This window comes from Ixodes scapularis, unplaced genomic scaffold (genome assembly GCF_016920785.2).
Source record: "Ixodes scapularis isolate PalLabHiFi unplaced genomic scaffold, ASM1692078v2 PGA_scaffold9__187_contigs__length_104089568, whole genome shotgun sequence".
NCBI classification, from domain to species: domain Eukaryota; kingdom Metazoa; phylum Arthropoda; class Arachnida; order Ixodida; family Ixodidae; genus Ixodes; species Ixodes scapularis.
The window spans coordinates 30033140-30053340 of NW_024609884.1; the positions used below are offsets into that span (position 1 = coordinate 30033140).

Below are 20201 nucleotides of genomic sequence, written 5' to 3' on the forward strand. Positions count from 1 at the left end.
TATGACAAACTTCTATATAAAAATTTGAAAGCTAGCGGAAAGCAGAGACCCTGCTAGACCAACCTTTGACTTGGTCATTTTAGAAACAGAGTCCTTGACAGTAGCTTCTGTCGCCTCCAACCTCTTGGAGACCTCGCTGCACATCCCATCCATTGTCTGGCAAACAGCTGCATACACAATGATGCCAAGTAATTAACATCTTGGGAAGAAACTACCCAGTGCCTCATAACCTGGAGGCAGAAATGAATGCATGAATCCTACTCAAGCAAGTGGCCAAATATTCTTTTGATTTGGGAGGGTGCTTGCTTGTTGCTTCATGCAAATAGCAACTAAAAAAAAAAAAAGGAAAAAGAAAATTTACAAATTGAGGAATTTTGCAACTTACGTACATATTGCAATAATAATTAAAAAAAACAGTATGTAGTAATTTTATATAAATTTATGGGGCATAAAAAATTAGCTGCAACAGTATGAAGCAGGTTAGCAACTTGCGAGCAGAAGTGACAAAAGTGGTGGTTATAATCAATGGAGCATATCTATTTATCGGTAATTTCACTACTTCAGCAAAGGGCTTGTCTCAATTTGTAGCTTGAAGATGTCAATTTTGCAAACAAAAGAAGGAACTTCTCCAAGTTGAGCCCATACAAAAACATTTCAGTGACTAAGAGCATTTGCACCCTAGTTTTGATCAAGTACAATGGTGCAAAGGTGCAGCTATCGCTATCCCTGCCTCTGTACAACAGCTGCTATTTTTCAACTAACATCACGCTCCAATTGCTGAAGGTAAAGTTGGGTAACTGCCCAATTAGTATGACTGAGCACTCTGTTACACCACACTTTTTAGCTGGCTATTTCTGGAGAGTCAAAATACTAGTAAATTCCATCCCAATTGTCGGCTATGCTGATGTTTAACTATGTAAGTGTATATAGTCCAATGTATACTGGGGAGAAGACAGTTGACCAAGAAGACTTTAGACTAACACACATTGACCCATGACATCAAATCACAGTATTGCTCTCAGATCTTACAAAACCTACTTCCTCTATAGGCTGGTGCAGAGGCAAGACAAGTGCAGAGACAAGGAAAGAACTTGCCTGGGACCACAGAAGTCTTCACCTCCCTGGAGATGGATTTGTCTAGGCTGGCAGGCAGAGAGGAGGAGAGATACTGCACCACAGCATTGGCCTGTTTTTCTGCACTGATCCGCTGCTCACTGGACAACTGAGCCATGGTGGCCTCGAAGCGTGTCACTGCCACAAATGTCAAGGTAGAATGGCAACAAGCGAGACCTCAGCCAATAGCCCCTTTGGGAAATTTCAGCGCTGTCAGTGAGCCCCTCAGAATTACCAGAAGATTGAAAAAGACACACTATGTTCGGTGCAGAATGTGGAAACGAGGTGGAATAGCCAGCACCTAATGGTGTCATGTCCTGGATCTCAAAAAACCAGTAATTGTAGAGATTGTCAAGTCAGACTGTGGCCTCGATGGACTTGGGAGGGTGCTTCTGAGCATAGACCATTCACTATATCCCCCAAGTGCCCCGGCCCACGCTAAAAGAATCATGGGAACTGTGTTCCTTCAGCCTCTTAGTGATCAATAATTTCGACTCTATTTCTGGTTACACAGGTTTTGAGCATAATTCGGAGTCACCCTGAAGAAGCACCTGATATATCCCAATCAATTACCTGTTTTTAAAATTTCTCCTCAAGCGCCTGATATACCCCAATCAATAACCTGTTTTTAAAATTTCTCCTCAATGTCAGCGTTTTTGATATTGTGCATACTGTCCACCCTTCAACCTGGATGGGCTAGAGAAATCTCTTACATTATTATCATGCTGATATTAAGTTAGAAACGCTAAAAATGCTATAAACAGCCCAGCGGACTCCGAGCTAAATCCTGTTTTTTGTTGTTGTGAATTATGGGCTTTTTAAGCAATTCCTGCTCAAAAAACAATCACGAGAATGATAATACTGTAAGAGATTTCTGCAGCTCAGCCAGGTTGAAAGGTGGATCGCATGGGCAGTATCAAAAATGCTGACGTTGACGAGAAATTTTAAAAGTGATATGACAGGTCCTTGGGGTATATCAGGTGCTTGTTCAGGGTGACCTCGAATTACGCTCAAAAACTGTGTAACCATGGAGTCGGTCCAAAATTAACGATCACTAGAGAGCTGAAGGAACACCGTTCCCATGATTCCTTGAGTGCGGGCCGGGGCGCTTGGGAATACTGCAAATGGTCTATTTAGAAGCACTAAAGCTACTGTTTGATGCCAGGTACCTCTAAAACTACCTACTATAACTGGACCAGTGATGGGAGTGCCATTTGACCTTTTGGAGCAGGCCTTGTAGCAGGCAAAATGTTGTTCTGGAGCAAGTAGTGGCCCTTTTGGAGCAGGGTCCGGCATATGCTGGCATATTACTTGAAAATGAAATAATGCTGCATTGCTATGTATAAAGCCCATCTCTATTATTGGAACACAGCACCTGTTGCCTTTTTAAGACAGGATATATAAAATTCAACAAAGTAAACACAAGAAAAAACATTTTTTAAATAAAGTTTATCTGCTCGTCAGATAAAAAAATACAATTAAATATGTCACACTGAGTTCTGATGGTACAGAATATTTAGCTTTATCAGCCTCCACTTCTTTTAAGGTATCTGCAGCAGCACCTAATGACCTTCACTGTTGTGGAATGTTCTAGTTCAGATTAGAGTTGTCTTTCGGCCAGCAGCAGCTTCAAATATTGCGGTTTCTGATATTCGCTTCAAATATTCCGATTCATTTTCGATGTGCTGGTGAAGTCACGATCGGATCACGGCGAGTTAACCCGTTGAGTGCGCTCCTTGGCATGCACCGACGCGCTGCAGAGAAGTGACACCCAAAGAGCAGACACCGCCGTCGCGCGAGTCGCGCAGTGCTTTGTGCTCCGAAAAGGACGGTGAGGCTTTACCAGCACTACATCCAGAGTTTGGTGCAACTAAACTATACTTCATATCAGTTTCGGTGCGAATGCAGCCGAAGCTACAAGCGCGCGCATGGAGCCCGTAACGGTACCCACACTGCACGAGCCCACGCGCGAGTCAGGAATGCACAGAGCATTAGGCTCGCGCTAGCTTGGACTCCGCTGGTAGCTAGCACACGGGAACAGGGCGGGCCAACATTGACAACATCCACAAGCTCGGCCTTTTCTTTTATTTTTTTTAAATAGGCTGCTCAGTGGGATGGTTCTTTGCTTAGCCTCTGCGGCTTTGGTCTCAGATGTTGCTAATGTTGTTCCTTTCAATGATAATGATGATGATAATACGCCCTCGCAGTTTCGGTTTGCGTAACAGTTGCGGTGTGGAAAATACCGCGGTACTGCCACGCGCTCTGATAAGACTTCAATTTTTATTTTTTATAGCTACATCTCATCTCGGCGCAGGCATGGCGCAATTCTTCGGTAAAATGACAATTTGGCGCTACATGTAGCAGGATTGCGTCCTTGGCGCAATTTGGCGCAGCACTTCCATCACTGCTAGACAGAAGTTTTTGCAGTATTTGCGACATCAGATCTATCGTCTTTACACAAACGCAAATCGACCCCTTTTTAACATTTTTGAAAATCCACGGGTGAAACTCATGAAATGTACTTGGGAGCAGCCACGGGAGCAGCTGAAACAGCTGTTTTGGAGCAGGTTGGGAGCAGCTAAAACTACATTCTGGAGCAGGCTAGGGGCAGCTCAGATCAGTTTTCATTGCACTTCAGCTTGTGTCTTAGACAAGCACGGGAGCAATTTCAATTGTCCTTAACAGCATAGATGAACATGAGAGGTTAGGGACCTAGGTAGATAGGATAACAGTGTAACAGATGCAAAAACTTTAAACTTTGTGAGCCTTAATGAGAATCAAAAAGCAAGTACCCTATATTTCAGAAGATAGCGTTCTTGATATTTTCCGAGTGGCTTTTAGCTGCTCAAAATGCAAATCAGCACTGCTTATCGCACAACCCACACATGCTCGACATAGTAATTATATGTGCAAACCACGTGACGTGCGTAAGCAACGGACGTGCAGTTGCACGGAGGAACAGGGCAACAAATTTGATTTTATCCTATTGTGCAACTCGATATCGAAGCAGCAGACTACGATTAACGAAGTTATCGTATTTGAAGCGATAAACAGGAGCAAGGTTAATGTACGCCGAGTAGATCTACTACTCGCGTAAGAGCTGCTGGCCACCAAGGTTCCAGATCGGACCGCGCTTCAGTTCTATCAAATCACGATTTATCTTGCGAGAATGCGGTTCCAACTTCTAACAATGAAGTACTAAAAGGAACGTTTTGCTCATTTGTTTTCAACTGGCTGACGTACGGATCCCGGGCCGCAGAGCCTCAGGCAATCTGACGCTTAACAACTCGACCTCACCTCAGCCGACTTGCTTAACTGCTGATGGTTGAAGAATAACAATCCAGTCGCAGGTGGTGTAGCGCTTAGAATAAGAGTTTTTTCGTGCGCTTCCGACTCGGGATACATAGGGAGAAAAGGATTGCAAGGCCGACCAGGCTAAACGCGCTCATTGTTGCCAATCGAGTCAATAAAACCGAGACCAAGACAATAAAACGTTTTTTGTCGCACGTTTTGCTATTCGGCGCATAATGGTGCGAGGAATTAGCTGTGGTGCAGTTTCTGCAACATGGCGCAGGATGGTGCAGACACATGCGTCTGGCGCAAAATGGTGCAAATGGCGTAGCCATTCCACCCCTGAAATTTGAAGTGCAGTGAAAGGGGGGAGGGGGGCTGTTGACTTATGATAGAATCAAAGCATTGCACCGCCAACAAAAACAAAACAATCACAATATCAAGAACACCTCGGGTTGTCAAGAGTTTAGCCGGCTGTATCTGTAGCATTGCGCTAATCTGTGGGCTCATTTTACAAATTCTTTTTTATTTTTTTATTTGCACGAACGAGTATTATTGATAGCGATTCACAAATTAATCGGAATATACGGCGGTGAACAGTGCACAGTGTGCCCGACTCCCGGGGGTGGCGGCACTTAAGATCCACTCCGAAAGCCGCTGGAACAGCCTCACCCTCAGTCCTTGCGGCTTCTTTTCGCAGGATTCACGGTTGCACATCGTTTGATCAAGTTTCGAGATCATGCTGGAGCGCTAGCTATGTTTTTTTGTATTGACATGCGTGATCCGGGCAGTCTAGGTTTTTGGTGCTCATTTATGGCATAACCATTCTTCACCCAGAAGCAACCAACAACTGCACTGTTGGACACAAATTCGGCCCGTCGGAGCAGGTGATGCTTCAGTGGGGTCTGCAATGGCACGGGATCCTAAACTGTGACGGCAAATGAAGAGGCTTCCGCAGGCCAAAGTCTGGATAGGTGGGGATACCTTCCGGAGTTGGAGGTCACGCTTACAAACGCCGCAAAAGTGTGCAATCGGTCCCTACCCGTGACGTGCAACGTGATCGCCCAGCAAGCGCGAAAGATGTGGTTGATGCTGTCATTTGCGAAGTGCAAGATTTCATTGGACGACGCCTACGACGTGTTTTGAGAACATAGCAATGATCATGACGGGAGTGACATCACCAGTGCTGATGAGCAGTAGTCTAGTCGCGGACGGAGTGAGATGGACAGGGAGCAGCTTTCGTTGTCCCGCCTCCAGCGTGAACTTCCTAGTTTCGATAACGCCTAGGCATCTCATGCACCTCGCCTGTGAATGCGCAGCCAAAGCACGCCAGAAGGCATTGATCGCGTGTTAGAGGCCGGGCTTTCGAAACAAATACTTTGCCGTTCTCATGTGTTCGCAATAAAATGCGCATCTAAAGATTGTTTTTTGTCGACTTACAATCGAGTCAACTTACAATCGTGTAAATATGGTATGCAGTATCTATGAGAAATGGTCACTTAGAACATTACATAAAAATCTTTATGCAGGTCTAAAGTGTTTCGGGGCCATCCGGCAGATGGCACCAGTGTTCTCTCGTCGTAAGTGGCAATGCAACGCACTCGAGTCCACTCGAACACAAATGTGTGAACCAGCCTCAATGTTTTCACAAAGTTACCCTCGCCAAAAGCATATTCCACCTTTGAATGAGCAGAAAATTGTAGCACTTTCCTGAAGGCCTATGAGACGAGATTTAAAACCAAAAGAGTTAGCAACAATATCCATGGCCGAGGAAAGGGGATTTCCCCTAAAAGCTGCATCATGACACAGCAGTGCCGAGGGAAGGATACGTGCAGCCCTCGTGGCCCGGTTCTCGGCCACCAGGGAAGAGAGCAAGTCGTCAGTCTGCGAATGCTGTTCGGACATGCGCTGCACCTGACTGGCCAGGGCAGCCAGGGACTGGGCCAGTGCGGACGTCTGCTCCAGCTGTTGTGTCGCCAGCAGCTGCAGCTCCTCCACCGGCACTGGGGGTGGCACAGGGGGCAGCACCGGGGCAAGCCTGCACGCCGCCCACAACCCTCCTTGACACATTTCACAGACTGTATGCGCTTCACGCTAGCGTCAGAGTGCTCCAAATTGCAGCTGCAACTACTAATCCACTCCCTTTTTTGGTTTGGCACTTCAAGTTTTAAAGCAATAGCTTTACAGGCGACACTTAGCAGGGGTTTTGGTGTCTGCGTTTGTTGTCTGTCGTCGCAACGAAAATGGAAAAACCTTTCTTGTCTCCCCTCATGGCACAAGGAGAGAGAAAAGTTGGGTGTTTCCATTGCCCAGGCTGCGCAGAGAGAAGAGAGAGCCCCGACAACACGTCACTAACGATGTGATGACGAAGCATCAGCGGAGCGTCTTCCCCTGTTGTATGCTAATGATAACTTCAAAACTGGTGTTTTCAAATATTGCTCCCGTTATAACTGCTGCTACACGTAATGTTGGAGGGTTTTAGAAACTTCCACCGCATTTGATATCTCCATAACATCTCTACTTCTCGAACCCAACCCGAAACATAAAATATGTTCTGCTAAAACTTGTTGCCTTGCACCCGCCTTACCAGCAGAGCTTTGCATTGTTTCTCTTCATGTGTCCCTGAATGCATGCTGAATGTCAACATTACACCTTCCCTTCACCGCTTAACAACACCGGGGAAACCTGCACCTTCGCTTGCGTCATCACAGCCAAAGACTATTCCTAACGGTGCCGCCACACCAAGGCCGTACTTTGTCCCAGGAATGAGGGGGGTGGAACGGCAGGCTTCTGCGGCTCGCCCTGCATCGCTTACTTTACTGACCTGCAACGCTTACTTTACTGACCGGCATTGCTTGCTTTACTGAGCATCCGGTGTCACGCCGTGCCCACTTTACCGCTCACCAAGAGCCCGTGGCAGTCATCAGTGGTATCCACGATGCTTACCATGACGGCAATGTGCAATAACCAATTCACACCCCTGTCCTTTGGTACGTGACTACACCATTTCGCCCGCATTGTGCGAACGTGCTACAGCTGTTGCCTTTACTTCTTTGCACATTGTAGGCGAATAAGCACCCTTTTCGAAAATCTGGTATATGGAAATCACCCATATACTTTACAAGAAGAAATGTGCAGAGTTTCTTCATGTGGGATAACTATGTTAAGAGGGTTGAAAAGTAAACATTTCGGGAGAAATCTGCCTGGTTAGGTGAATAATAATGAGAGAAACTGCAAGTACTCTAACCAACTGTGTTTATATAGCCCGACGTTTCATGGCCTGCTCAGTCGCTTGTTCACGGGTGACTTATTTGGCTGGGCGTTTGTCTTCTCTTCGTCTCCTTGTCACTGCCATTTAAATTGTCCTTTTTGTGACACCTTGAAGCCCGTGAATATAACTGCTTGGGAGGGTACTGTTCGACTGGTTCAGATTGTTCTAAACCAGTCGACCCAAGTATACCCGCAGGCACTCTATTTGGGCTCGTGACAATCAATGCCCTTTGAGCTTTTGGGTAGTGGTTCGTGTCCAATCGCTCCAATGAGGAATAGCCAAACCCTGACAATGTCTGGAACTCGGCACACCAAGAGCCCGTGGCAGTCATCAGTGGTATCCACGATGCTTACCATGACGGCAATGTGCAATAACCAATTCACACCCCTGTCCTTTGGTACGTGACTACACCATTTCGCCCGCATTGTGCGAACGTGCTACAGCTGTTGCCTTTACTTCTTTGCACATTGTAGGCGAATAAGCACCCTTTTCGAAAATCTGGTATATGGAAATCACCCATATACTTTACAAGAAGAAATGTGCAGAGTTTCTTCATGTGGGATAACTATGTTAAGAGGGTTGAAAAGTAAACATTTCGGGAGAAATCTGCCTGGTTAGGTGAATAATAATGAGAGAAACTGCAAGTACTCTAACCAACTGTGTTTATATAGCCCGACGTTTCATGGCCTGCTCAGTCGCTTGTTCACGGGTGACTTATTTGGCTGGGCGTTTGTCTTCTCTTCGTCTCCTTGTCACTGCCATTTAAATTGTCCTTTTTGTGACACCTTGAAGCCCGTGAATATAACTGCTTGGGAGGGTACTGTTCGACTGGTTCAGATTGTTCTAAACCAGTCGACCCAAGTATACCCGCAGGCACTCTATTTGGGCTCGTGACAATCAATGCCCTTTGAGCTTTTGGGTAGTGGTTCGTGTCCAATCGCTCCAATGAGGAATAGCCAAACCCTGACAATGTCTGGAACTCGGCACATGCTCTGTGCTTTGCCAACCACAGTGCATGGCTGCAATGAAGATTGGCAACATAGAACTCGCACCAGACCACGTTGCTGCTAGGTCTGACTGAGTTGAGGGGGTGAATGCCACTCATTTTTCTTTAATTTTTTCGGAGACTGTCATTGCATAGAGAGAAAAACTAACTATGTTTTGTAGGTTATGGACATCAACGATTATTTTTAAGAGGTATTTACTGAAAGTACAAAACCTGTTGAACTGCCCCTTTAACATGGTGGTTAAGAATGAGGTCATCCACGACGAATTGGACTGTTAGTACGATTTCCTGCTAATTGTTCACTTAAAACATCTTTCAGTTTTTAGAACAAAAAAATGAAAGACCTTTACGACTTCCTGCAATAACGAATTAGAGCGCAGCTCTTGAGAAGGAGGAGGGGAGGGTATGCCCCTCCTCCTCCTCATCCCTCCTCCTCCTCCCCTTCCTCCTCCTCAAACTCTATCCCCCTCCTCTTTCCTCCTTCTCCCCTCTTCCTGCTCCCCATGCATTGCATCGTGGGACGTTTCCCATAATGCAGCGTGTGACGTGAGGTCACGTGACGTCACGTGACCCTCCCGACCTTGTGACCCTCGCGAGGTCACATGACCCTCGTAACGTCACGTGACATCATGTGACCCTCGTGAGGCGACGTGACTCTCGTGAGTTCAAGTGACCCTCGTGAAATCACGAGTCCCGCACGTTGCATTATAGGACATTCCCCATAATGCACCGCGCAATTACGCCGACGGCGACGCCGCTCAAGCCGGAAACGTGCGCCTAAGAGCCGCGCTCTAAAATAAGAGGAGCAAAGTAGATGGGTGCACATGGTATACCTCACACTATTTACTACAAGATTCACCATTGACTCAATACTGCCATGTCTAGCTTTTGGTCCACTACGGCTGGACTTGACACTATTCTGAGGGTTCATTTAGAGCGACAAGGTACAAACTGATCAACATGCTTTATGAATCACCAGAAAAAAGCAAACACAACCCACCCCGATGCTACAGCGGCATACGCCTCTGTGCTGCTGGGTAATTCTGGCCAGGCGCCATCTCCTTTGCCCTTGCTGCTCTCCTCCACATACGTCTCATCGCAGGCGCTGACGAGCGGTACTTCAACGGGGGGTGCAAGGAGGGCGCCTTCACCGTGCCCTCCTATCGGCTGCAGCTCTTCTGCCGCCGAGTCGTAGTCCAGCCCCAGGTCGAGCTCCTCCTCCTCCTCTTCGGTGCTGTGGCTTGCTGAGTAGAGCAAAAAACGCCGCCTCGTCAGCCTTTCAATCACTTAATTCAAGGTAACACTACACGGCGAAAAACGCAGGTAGTTAGCTCTGAGATAACCGTCTCCACAAAGTTAGAAAGAAATATCTTTGAGCCCCGCTTCTGAACCCGTGCCACTGTTGCCCATAATGCTCCGACCGTAGAGAGCCATCCACCTTCTTGAAAACCTGCCCTACCTAGGCTCCTCCTCAGCCTGGCACTTGCCACTTCCTTTAGCTTCAGCTTGACCCCAGGAACAAATTAGCGGCCAATCTAGCAGAGGCTGCGGTGCAGCTCAGAGCGAGAGCAAAGGAAGCGCACCATTGGCCAGCCTCTCCGAGGGAGCCAGGATGTCTGCCACCTCGTGGCTTGATGTGCTCGTCGTGCTCTGTTGAGATGAGGGCCGCTGCGTGCTCTTGGCCACCTCCCTCGGTGGTTCAGGTTCCCCCGGCGCCGGTTCGTCCTCTTCGCCGGACTGGCACGGTCGGGTCTCAGCCAGCAGTGGGGTCTCTGCCGTCATCACTTCCAGCAGAGGGATCGACTCCCCCAATAGGGGCATTCCCTCCGGAGCCTCCTCGCTCAAGCTCGTTGCGGAGTCGCTGTCGCCGCTGTGGTTGGCTGGCGTCAGTGTGCAGGGAGTAACCACCAGGGGTCCTGCAAACCGGGTTCGAGCGTGTGCCACAGCAGTCGAGGGCAGACTCACGAAAAGTTCCACTCAGAGGCGAAGAGCGAGAAGGCTGCAGCATGCCCAATCCCAAAAGGACGGTAGGACAATTAGCACTCTCGTGCATACAAGACTGTCAGTCAATTTTAGCCACGAATGAAGATAAAAATATATCATCATCGTCGTATCACTAAAAAAAAAAAAAAAAAGACACGCTGATTGCTGCTGTCAAAATGTGTCCTCACATGAGAATCATTTGCGATAGAGCATGCTGTGCCTGCTCCTTTATAAGTACACTGAATGACTGTTTCTCAATACCATTTTTGCTGCATTAAAATAAAAACTTGCATAAAAAAATATGAAGAAAACTGCTGACATCTGCATATATGGTCAAACACAGGAATAGTGAAATCTCCCACTTAAAAAAGCTAATATTTGTTTCATCCCCCTAGTTCCACAGCTATAAGAAATTGATGTAATAACTAATAACTATGTCACATCTGTATTTACCTTAGAACAATTACCTATACCCAGTGATCAAATATGGAAAGCACTTAATACTGCGAACCCATTACCTTCAACCAAATGGTATTCTGAGTGTGATTAAAAATCTCTCCCGAAGCTCAGCTCCTGGTGAGCTTCGGGAGAGATTTTCTGTCCTAAGCTTCTCTTGGGGGCACAACACAACCATGCCAAACCTAACGCAGTTTATATCACAGGTGCTGCTGCTCAACATCACTGGACCGTCAGCCTCACTGGCACTACTCGTCAGGAATCCCCTGCTGCGTCATTTGTGGGTGGTTCAAGCTCGACGACAACCGCACGACAAGGAACGCTTCCGTTTTTGTTGACAGGCATTTGTCTACAAAAGGATCTACCACCATCGCAAGCATCGGGGTACGACACAACCATGCAGAACCTAACGCAGTTCATATCACAGGTTTGTTACTTGAAGAATGCAAAATAGTATCGTTCCAATAACCTACTGCTCTTAGAGGTGCCATGCCACATCAACAAAACATGCCTATCAACCATTTGTTGTAGTGTTGTAACCTTCGTGTTTAATTGCTTAACTTCACTACCTTATGCTAGCTGCCTTCTATTTTTCGACGCGTTATTGCGTCTTCGCAGAGATGATGAGCTCAACCCTGGCCCTACTGATGTGGAGAAATTGAGCAGACTAATTAAAAACCTAGCAGCAACAAATGACAGATATCACTAACTTTCAGGGCGCCGAAAATACACAAGGACAAGATACAAGAAAGGAGACGTGAACAAGGCGCACTCGCAACTAGCGTTTATGATAAAACCACACTCTTATATACTCATGGAAAACAACACAGTCATACTACACAGTCATACAACGTCCGGTGTAGCCCCCTTCGTAGAAAAGTGTGCTCTTTTGCCGATAGTGACACAGACGTGTCACTAATGCAGTCCTTGCCCTTTTCTTTTATTTCGAAGGCCTCGTGCAGCTCCCTCGATATCCGATCGGCGTATCTGGCCAAAAACCTTGCGTCACTAAATGACGGTGTGCAGGAGCAACGGCTGCAGTGCATGGCGAGGTGTCCTGACGGGGTAGCCTGTGTAGCCGCAGCATGTTCGCGGGCGCGATCATTAAAGCATCTGCCCGTTTGGCCAATGTACGATGATCCGAATGACATGGGGATTTCGTATATGAAGCCCGTGGCACATTCCGTGTACCTGTTGCGGTGCTTCGTATTGCAAGGATCTGCTGACTCACGGGGATTGTTGATTCTGCGACACAGTCTCGATAGTTTGTTTGGTGCGGAGAACACAATAGGCACATCGTACCTATCCCCATGTCCCATGTCCCATGTTCATGCGAGACCAAACTTTTTGATTTCGTTATGGACCTACATAGCAACTTTCACTCCTCTAGCACCACTGACGCAGTCTTCATTGATTTCTCAAAAGCATTTGACACGGTTCCTCACCAACAACTTCTGTACAAACTTTCTGAACTAAATATTCCCCCTTCTATTATTCACTGGATAGCTGAATTCTTAAATAACCATAAACAGGCTGTCCACCTGGGACAGGGCCTATCACCTAACCTCCCTGTAATATCAAGTGTTCCACAGGGCAGCGTTTTGGGTTCGCTTATATTTTTCTTACCTATATTAATGACCTTCTCCTACATACGTCATCCATCAGGCTCTTCACAGATGTCATTTATCGCATTATTAATACCGAAGAGTCGTTACTACTACAACAGGATTTAAATATGTTTTCACTCTGGTGTAACAGATAACAGATGAAGGTCAATGTAATCAAGAGTAAACTATTAATATTCACCAGCCAACGAACGCCTGCAATACACAACTATACTTTACCAACTCTGCCTCTCCAAAAAGTGTGTAGTTACAAATACCTAGGAGTAACACTTTGACGGCCTTACCTGGAATACTCACATTAACACTGTAGTGTCTATTGCTTGTAAATCTCTAAGATATATTAAACATAACCTACCATAGAATACTGCGCATCCGCCCATTCCACACTAAGCGCCCATACCCAAATTTGTAAGATCTGAGAAAATATGCACAGTACATTGATGTGTAAAATTGATGACCGGACAAGCGTCCATCCCCCCTTTTATAGCGATTATCCCTAAATTTTGAGTGGGCGCTTGCCCAGTATTTTACGGTATACCGTACTCCACTTTGTGTTACTCTAACAGCATATAAATCTTTTGTCAGGGCTAAATTGGACTACGCTTTTCAAAACAAAGCATTTCGTTTCATATCCCATAACTAGTCAAGGTCATCAAGCTTAACTGCAATCAAAACTAACCTCGACCTTTGCTCACTGACTAAAAGAACTAAACTTTCTCGTCTCGTCATATTCCACAAAATTTACTACTCCTCTTCTTCATTTCGAAACCATTACTGCCAACTTCCACCACACAACTCCTTACGTCGTGACCACAATCTTAAAATAAACCCTCTATTTGCAAGAACTAACAAAGTTCAAAATTCCCCACTCTCTCCAGCCATTAACAACTGGAATTCCCTTGCTGAGGATTGTACTCGAAAATAACCACGCCAAATTTTGCAATCTTTGCAAGGCACATCTTAAAAGTGTTCTTGGTTAGTCAAACTGTTTATTCCAATAGTTATTTCATACAATTTGATTGAGTTTCTAATATTTGTTTCCATGATATGTATCCTGATCTGAATTGACCCTAGCAATTATTCAGCAAATCTCAATATCTATATTTATTCTGAGAATTTACTCGTTTGTTTCTAAATGTTTGTTTATACAGTCGAACCCGGTCATAACGAAGTAAACACAAATCGGAAATATGTTTGTTATATCTGAAATTCGTTACATTCAAAATCTGCAAAAAAGATCACAATTTTTTTTTATGCACAGGACCACTGATGGCATGCAGTATATAACACAGGCTTTTATAGTAACAACAGCCCTACTTTTGTAGATTTTCACTGTAAAGTAGCTATAATAAAGCCACAGTTGTGTTTATCACAAATGCGGCCATGCGTGCAAGTGTCAACTCGCCTGGAGGTGAGCTTCTCCTTTTGACAATTTGTGCAATGCGGGAAAGCAAGCAGCAGTGGGAAGGCGAGTGGCAGCGAATAAGCGGGGTGCATACATTCGGCCGACACAGCTTCGGGACGCGGCATGGTTTGAATAGGACAGTCTCTTGTGACACGCTTTTCAACGGACCGAGAAAAAGAGAGCTTACGACCAAAGAAACATAACAGACGGAATCAGCTGCTGCATGACCGTGTTTCGCAGGCATGTACGCAGTCTTGAAGCACCCAGGTTTGCGCGAAAAAACGAAAGAATATTTTTTTATGATGTTTTAATAAGAATTTTGACTATGGAAGTCCCTCTAAAGGCAGCTGTAACAACCACTCACTGTGACAGGCGCGCCAGACGCCTACACGCGCTTTCCCAAACTTTCGATGAAGAGACGCAGCGGCCCAGTTTTACCTTCAATTTTCAACCAAACATAAACTGGGAAACCACGAAGTTAGCTTGTGCGAGAAAAGAAAAAAATGCAGACGAGGGAGAGGGGCTCTCCCTCGTCTGCATTTCCCTTGTCCACGCTCGTGTTACCGTATAAACTCCAAGTTTGCCGATATGGTTACGCAAGCGCGGACAAGATGGGCGAGTGGGGGGCCACCAGAGAGAAGGGAGAGTAGAGAGAGAGCGCCATCTGCTGAAGAGCAGGGAAGGTATTTTGGATCAGCTTTGCTCAGACGGCCCAGTTTGCTGCTCAATCCCGTGGCTCGTAAATTAGGTGAAGGTGACTTCGATTATTGCTTTGTTGATACTTATCTTTCCATAAATGAATTTTTATATTCCTAAAGCTGCAATCAAAAAATCTGTGAACGTGAAACGTATCCAGGCAAAAACAAACAAAAAACAGCGTACGGCAAGTTTCAGGTTTTATTGCAAACGAAAGTAGGTGCCGATGCTCGACTGCGAGAAACGGGTCAAAGACGTTTTCACGATCTGTGCTTCGATTGTGTCTAGCTGGGAAAAAAGGTTGCGTCCGACTTTTCCTTCCCGTGCGCATTTGGTTCTTTCGCCCGCCTTCTTTTTCTCCCTGTTGCACCCGATGCCCGACTTCACAAGATGAATGGTCGCCGGGATGTGCTTTGCAACAAAGCCGAACCCGGCGAGCGCAGAGCGCCGTGAATTTTGTGGGAGAAATCGCCTGGCGTTAAAGCGCACCGCAATTTAGGAAAAACAATTTTTTGTAAAAGTTAATGCTGAAGTTTTTTGTACGTCAGTTTCTGCCTATTTTTGTGAGTTTATATGATTTCTTTTGTTATATCCGCGGTGCCGCTTTGAGTTTGTTCATTACAAGTGGGCTTAAATTACACTGAAGGTATACAAGCAGGAGCGTGACATGAAAATTTGTAAGCTATATCCGACATTTAGCTATTCCCGGGTTCGTTATAAGTGGGTTCGACTGTAGTTCTTGATTCCACCGACATGTAATGCACTTCAGGAGAAGTGCCTTTGAGGTACTAATAAATGTAATGAAGGAAATAAAATGTCATTTTTATGCACCTGGTCGCATAATTTCAATGTCATTTGATACTTGAAACATCCTTTAAAAAAAAGTTCACCCTTTCCCCGCGCTGTTATGGAAAAGACAGTGTTAACGTAGAATATGTTGTGTGCTGGCTGCTTCACGGTGACATTGCAAGGAAGAACTCTGTACACATTTTATGCCTCGATGGCCCGAACACTGCTGTGAGTAGCGCCTCTGAAAGAAAGCCCTGCTATCCTTACCAGCTGCAGCATTAGTAGAAGTCAAGATCGTCACGTGAGATGGTGACGTAAAGTCACTTGGAGTGAGGAGCACTTCAGCCGTTGAGAAGTCCGACGGAGTTGGATCCCTCGTGTCCTCGCTGATGGCCTTGTCAGGGAAGTCTGTGCAAGCATAGTCACCAAGTTAGTTTCAGTAGCATAATCTATATTATTCTATAATATAGACCCTGATCTGATGTAAAGAGGAGATGCTGTATGAATACCACTATTTAATAGCTGAAGAATATTTCTTCCCATTATTTATTTATCTATTTTTTTTATTTTTTAATCATGTTCAATACATGATACATGAACTATTAGTTCTTAAAAGATGGTGTTTGTTTGGAAAGTTACAAACACTAGCAGAGTTCCCCTCACAGCAAACCCCCCAAAATCACGGCTACATAACAGGAACTCACACTCCTCCTCCTTGGACTTTTCGGCTTCCTCTGCATCGAGGCCGAGTTCAGAGAGGTGATCCGTACACCCAGAGACTGCACAAACCAGCAAGCTTTAGTTACTAATCACAGGTAGCAATGAACTGGTAAAAAACCGGGGAAACATCCTCAACAGGTGATGATTCAAACTTTGCTTTATTCAAACAAATTTTCGATCCCACTCGAGTTTGAATTTACAAGATTCGACTGTAGTTGAAAACAGTAAACAAAGCGCAAATAACTATGGTATTCACTATAAAACATTGTAAAGGCACACATTGGGGCTACTCTTTACATATTCGGTTGTTACCCATCGCACTCACCCAGGGAGTGCTGAGACAGGGTTCGGATGGACGCTGCTGAGGACGCAACGGCTGTTGGGTACACAATGTGACATGCCTGCAAAGACCTGCAAATCGCATCAGAATTTAAATTCCCAAGTGCCACATCAACTGCCAAGGAGCTAACTAGGGATCAAATTGAAGAAACTGCCAGACACCGACTGTACAAAGGTTCCTGAAACATGACACTACTATACAATGAAGCGCAAGTCATCTAGAATGACCTGTTAATGACTTGAAATGGCAGTCTCTTATTCAAAGAAGGCTGAACGAAGAGCACAGCACACTGCTCTAGCCAAAAGAGACAGCCAGCAATTTTTATACAGAATGCATTATCTCTTATGCTGGTGTTCTTGCACACCAGGAAGTCGTCGTGCTTACTTGGTGTTCATCCAGAAAAGTCGCACTAGGGTACCCTCGTGGCGCTTCTCCGAACCCCGCACCTCCTCTTCCCCATCAGCCGCTTGATGCTCTGAAATCCAACATCCGGAGGGTGAGAATGAAGCCAGAGTTTGTTTTCCCCAAGCGAATTGGTATTTCCCACTGCAATTGTTGGGAAATGCAACATATTCCCTTCCATAGAAACTATTACAGACAATGAGCCTGTTAAGCCCATGCTCTTGTACTCCAACTCTGGCACTCAGGAGCTTTATACTACAGGTGAGCGACTGAAAAGAGCCCAGCATGCCGCAGCATGACACACCAAAACTACCGCGATGAGCCGCATGGCCGCTTCTGGATTTAGGGAGCACAAGTACAAAATGTTGTGGATAGGAGCATCAGAGGTCAAAATTCTGACAGCTAATTAACTAAGGCTACCCATTACTTTGAGTAACAATTAAAGCATAAAATAGTAACAAGAATATTATGCTGAAAGACATTACTAATTGCAGGTTGCTTGAAGTTAGTCTGTATTTAGTGCCTTTATGCCCAGGTATAAAAAGAAGAAAAAAATTTGATTGGCCTGTTGACTACAGTCGGTGACAGGTTAAGACTTCAGGCGAAGCTTCTCCCCCACTTTCTACTTCAGCGGAGCGAATGCTCAGGAGGAGATTGCCTCCTCTCCAGTGTTCGCTCTGCTAAAGGGGAAAGAGGTGGGACGAGCTTCCCCTGAAGTCTCACCCGTCACCGGCTATAGTAAACTCTGTAATAATACTTAGAAAATAAGCGAGCTGGTGATGATTCATGGTAATAAAACCCGAGACTCAGGAACACAGAAGGGGACGAACACAACTCTGTAAACACACACAGCCCGTTTTTCAGCACAAGAACGACACTCGTCAATGCTGACCATCAGACAAACTTAATGCCAACTAGTTTTTGGACAAGAACAAGAAGAAACAATTTACAGAATGCTCCTTGATGGTTTTGCTTTCCAATTCAATAGTGTTAGCTTAATAGGCAAAGCCCTTTTGAACTGAAAGACAGCAGGACCAGGCTGCCCCCCATCTTAATCGTCATCCTGGTCGAGAAGCGACATCATAAAGTGTGCACCAGGGAAAAGTCGGAGTGGATAGGGTGAACTCAAATGCCAAACTCCCGCACAATTCCAATCCCTTTAGTTAACAGAGCGTCAAACTTGTGTACTCTGGAAGGGTCACTTAATATACATCCCCATTAACTGCGGCCTCACTTTGAACGAAACGTGTGCCAGTTCTTCTGATCCAAGAAAGCGTAATCTTTTAGACGGCAACATTCCAGCTGGACTTGCTCACGTTACTACTACCACTACTAGTACTGATTTGAGCAAATCAGTGAATTCTAAAGCTTTTTAGCCATAGAACTCGCTGTCTGCACGCTAGAAAGCTCTTTAGCCAGTGTTCACGAGTTAAGCAGGTCTACGAGACAGGGTCTAAGTGTGGGAGGAAAGAAAACAAGGCCCACCAGCATCGAGGCGGTCTACATGCTCGGTATCTGTGGATGGCTTGAAGCGGCAGCGGACTGCCTCCACCACGGTGAAGCTCAGAACAGGCAGGATAACAGGAAATTGAGCCAGGGAGACCAACCTCCCTTCTTTGTACTGCTCGTCTATCTGCAGCTGTGCCACATAGACCACCTGTGGCAAAAAAAATACAGCCCTTTAGGACTTCTCCCATCTGGTGGGATTGAGTCATGAAAGGCTGTTAACCACAGATGCTTCGACGAAAAAGTGGGATACCCTAAAGTCACCCACTGTTCTTACGTTACTTCATTACCATATCAACTAAAAAAAAAAAACCTAATATTTTGTTTTACAGCCTATTAATGCAAGTCACAATACAGTACTACAGCCTGCTAAATTGAAACATCAGCTATCTCTGCAGGTGTTTTCGCGGCACGAAATAAATTTTCATATGCGTAATTATTAGTCTTGTGCGAAAAGTGAATTTTGAGTTTGAAGCGAATTCGAAGCGAATAGTGGTTTGGGCCGAATACTTTCGGTTCGAATATCGAATAGTTTTTCCACGCCTTTCACTACCACTAAAGTAGCAATTTGGGACAGTTGGTTCATGATCACCAAAAAGCACCAAAAATACAAGGACAAGGAAGTAGAAAGAGCACTCTCGTCTGTCTACTTCCTCGTCCTTGTGTTTTTTTTGGCGCTTTTTTAGGTACTTTCACTACCATTGCATAATGCTTAGACGAAAACCCAGCTAAACCTGTGAAGGTCGTTCCATTTGTTCATTTATAAGCTAAGTTGAATCAATCTATTTATGTTTATGAACTGTGACCTTAGAAGGTCTAGTGTCTTGGGATGGCAAGTAAGTGACGGATTCGACATAAAATTAATTCTGTAAAAATGGCCAACTATACCCAATTGAGTGAATTTACAAATCTTGCTACATAAAATATTCTTTCTTTAATCTCGAGCTAAAAAAAAGAATGAATCGCGCGTGATGAACGCAGGTAGTACGGGCATCTCTGCCCAACATGGAGTACTCTTGTACAACAGTAATTTTGAAACTTTTACTACACTGTAGATATACAGATTCACAAAGTTTCCATTTATTTTCAAATAAAGTCGGCACAAGTGCACCATCCCGCTTTGAATGTATGCTTTTCTTTTAGGCACGCAAATACAGTATTCATACTTTTTTAAGTGTTTATCGCGGCGGGTTACCCCGTTGAAAGCGCTTCTTACCGAGCACCGATGTAATGCAGAGAAGCAACACCCACGGAGCTCACTTCCGCGGGTATTGCTTCTCTACAGGGCACCAGTGCTTGGTAAGACACGCACTCAACGGGGCTAAACTGCCGCAATCAACACTTCGAAAAACGCGAATAGTGCAGTTCTTCTCGAAGCGAATATCGAATAGTGTATTATTCGGAACTACTATTCGAAGTTACGAATATTTGCACAACCCTAGTAATTATTTCTCTATTGCTTATCTCGAGTGGTGTTCACGGCAGACTTGGGATATCTTAAAATCAGATTGAAGTTAGATAACAAGAACAGGTTGAAGCAGGCTTGGTTGAAGCAGGCTTGGTAAGCTTACGATGATATAAAAAAGAAAAGATTAGCC

The 20201-nt window shown here is 45.3% G+C and overlaps 1 protein-coding gene across 2 annotated transcripts in view; it reads right to left on the minus strand.

The window, feature by feature from the left end:
• The window catches only part of LOC8040025 (enhancer of mRNA-decapping protein 4), a 70656-nt gene that overhangs the window by 20194 nt on the left and 30261 nt on the right, over positions 1-20201 (minus strand). For both annotated transcript variants that reach the window (XM_029982891.4, XM_029982890.4), the window contains exons 12-21: positions 18583-18754; positions 17080-17170; positions 16681-16766; positions 16340-16414; positions 15903-16043; positions 10265-10597; positions 9682-9925; positions 6234-6442; positions 1096-1251; positions 64-167 (exon numbers count right to left, since the gene is read on the minus strand). In XM_029982891.4, coding sequence (XP_029838751.2) covers positions 64-167; positions 1096-1251; positions 6234-6442; positions 9682-9925; positions 10265-10597; positions 15903-16043; positions 16340-16414; positions 16681-16766; positions 17080-17170; positions 18583-18754 — 1611 coding nt within the window. The remainder of the gene's footprint in view (positions 1-63; positions 168-1095; positions 1252-6233; positions 6443-9681; positions 9926-10264; positions 10598-15902; positions 16044-16339; positions 16415-16680; positions 16767-17079; positions 17171-18582; positions 18755-20201) is intronic.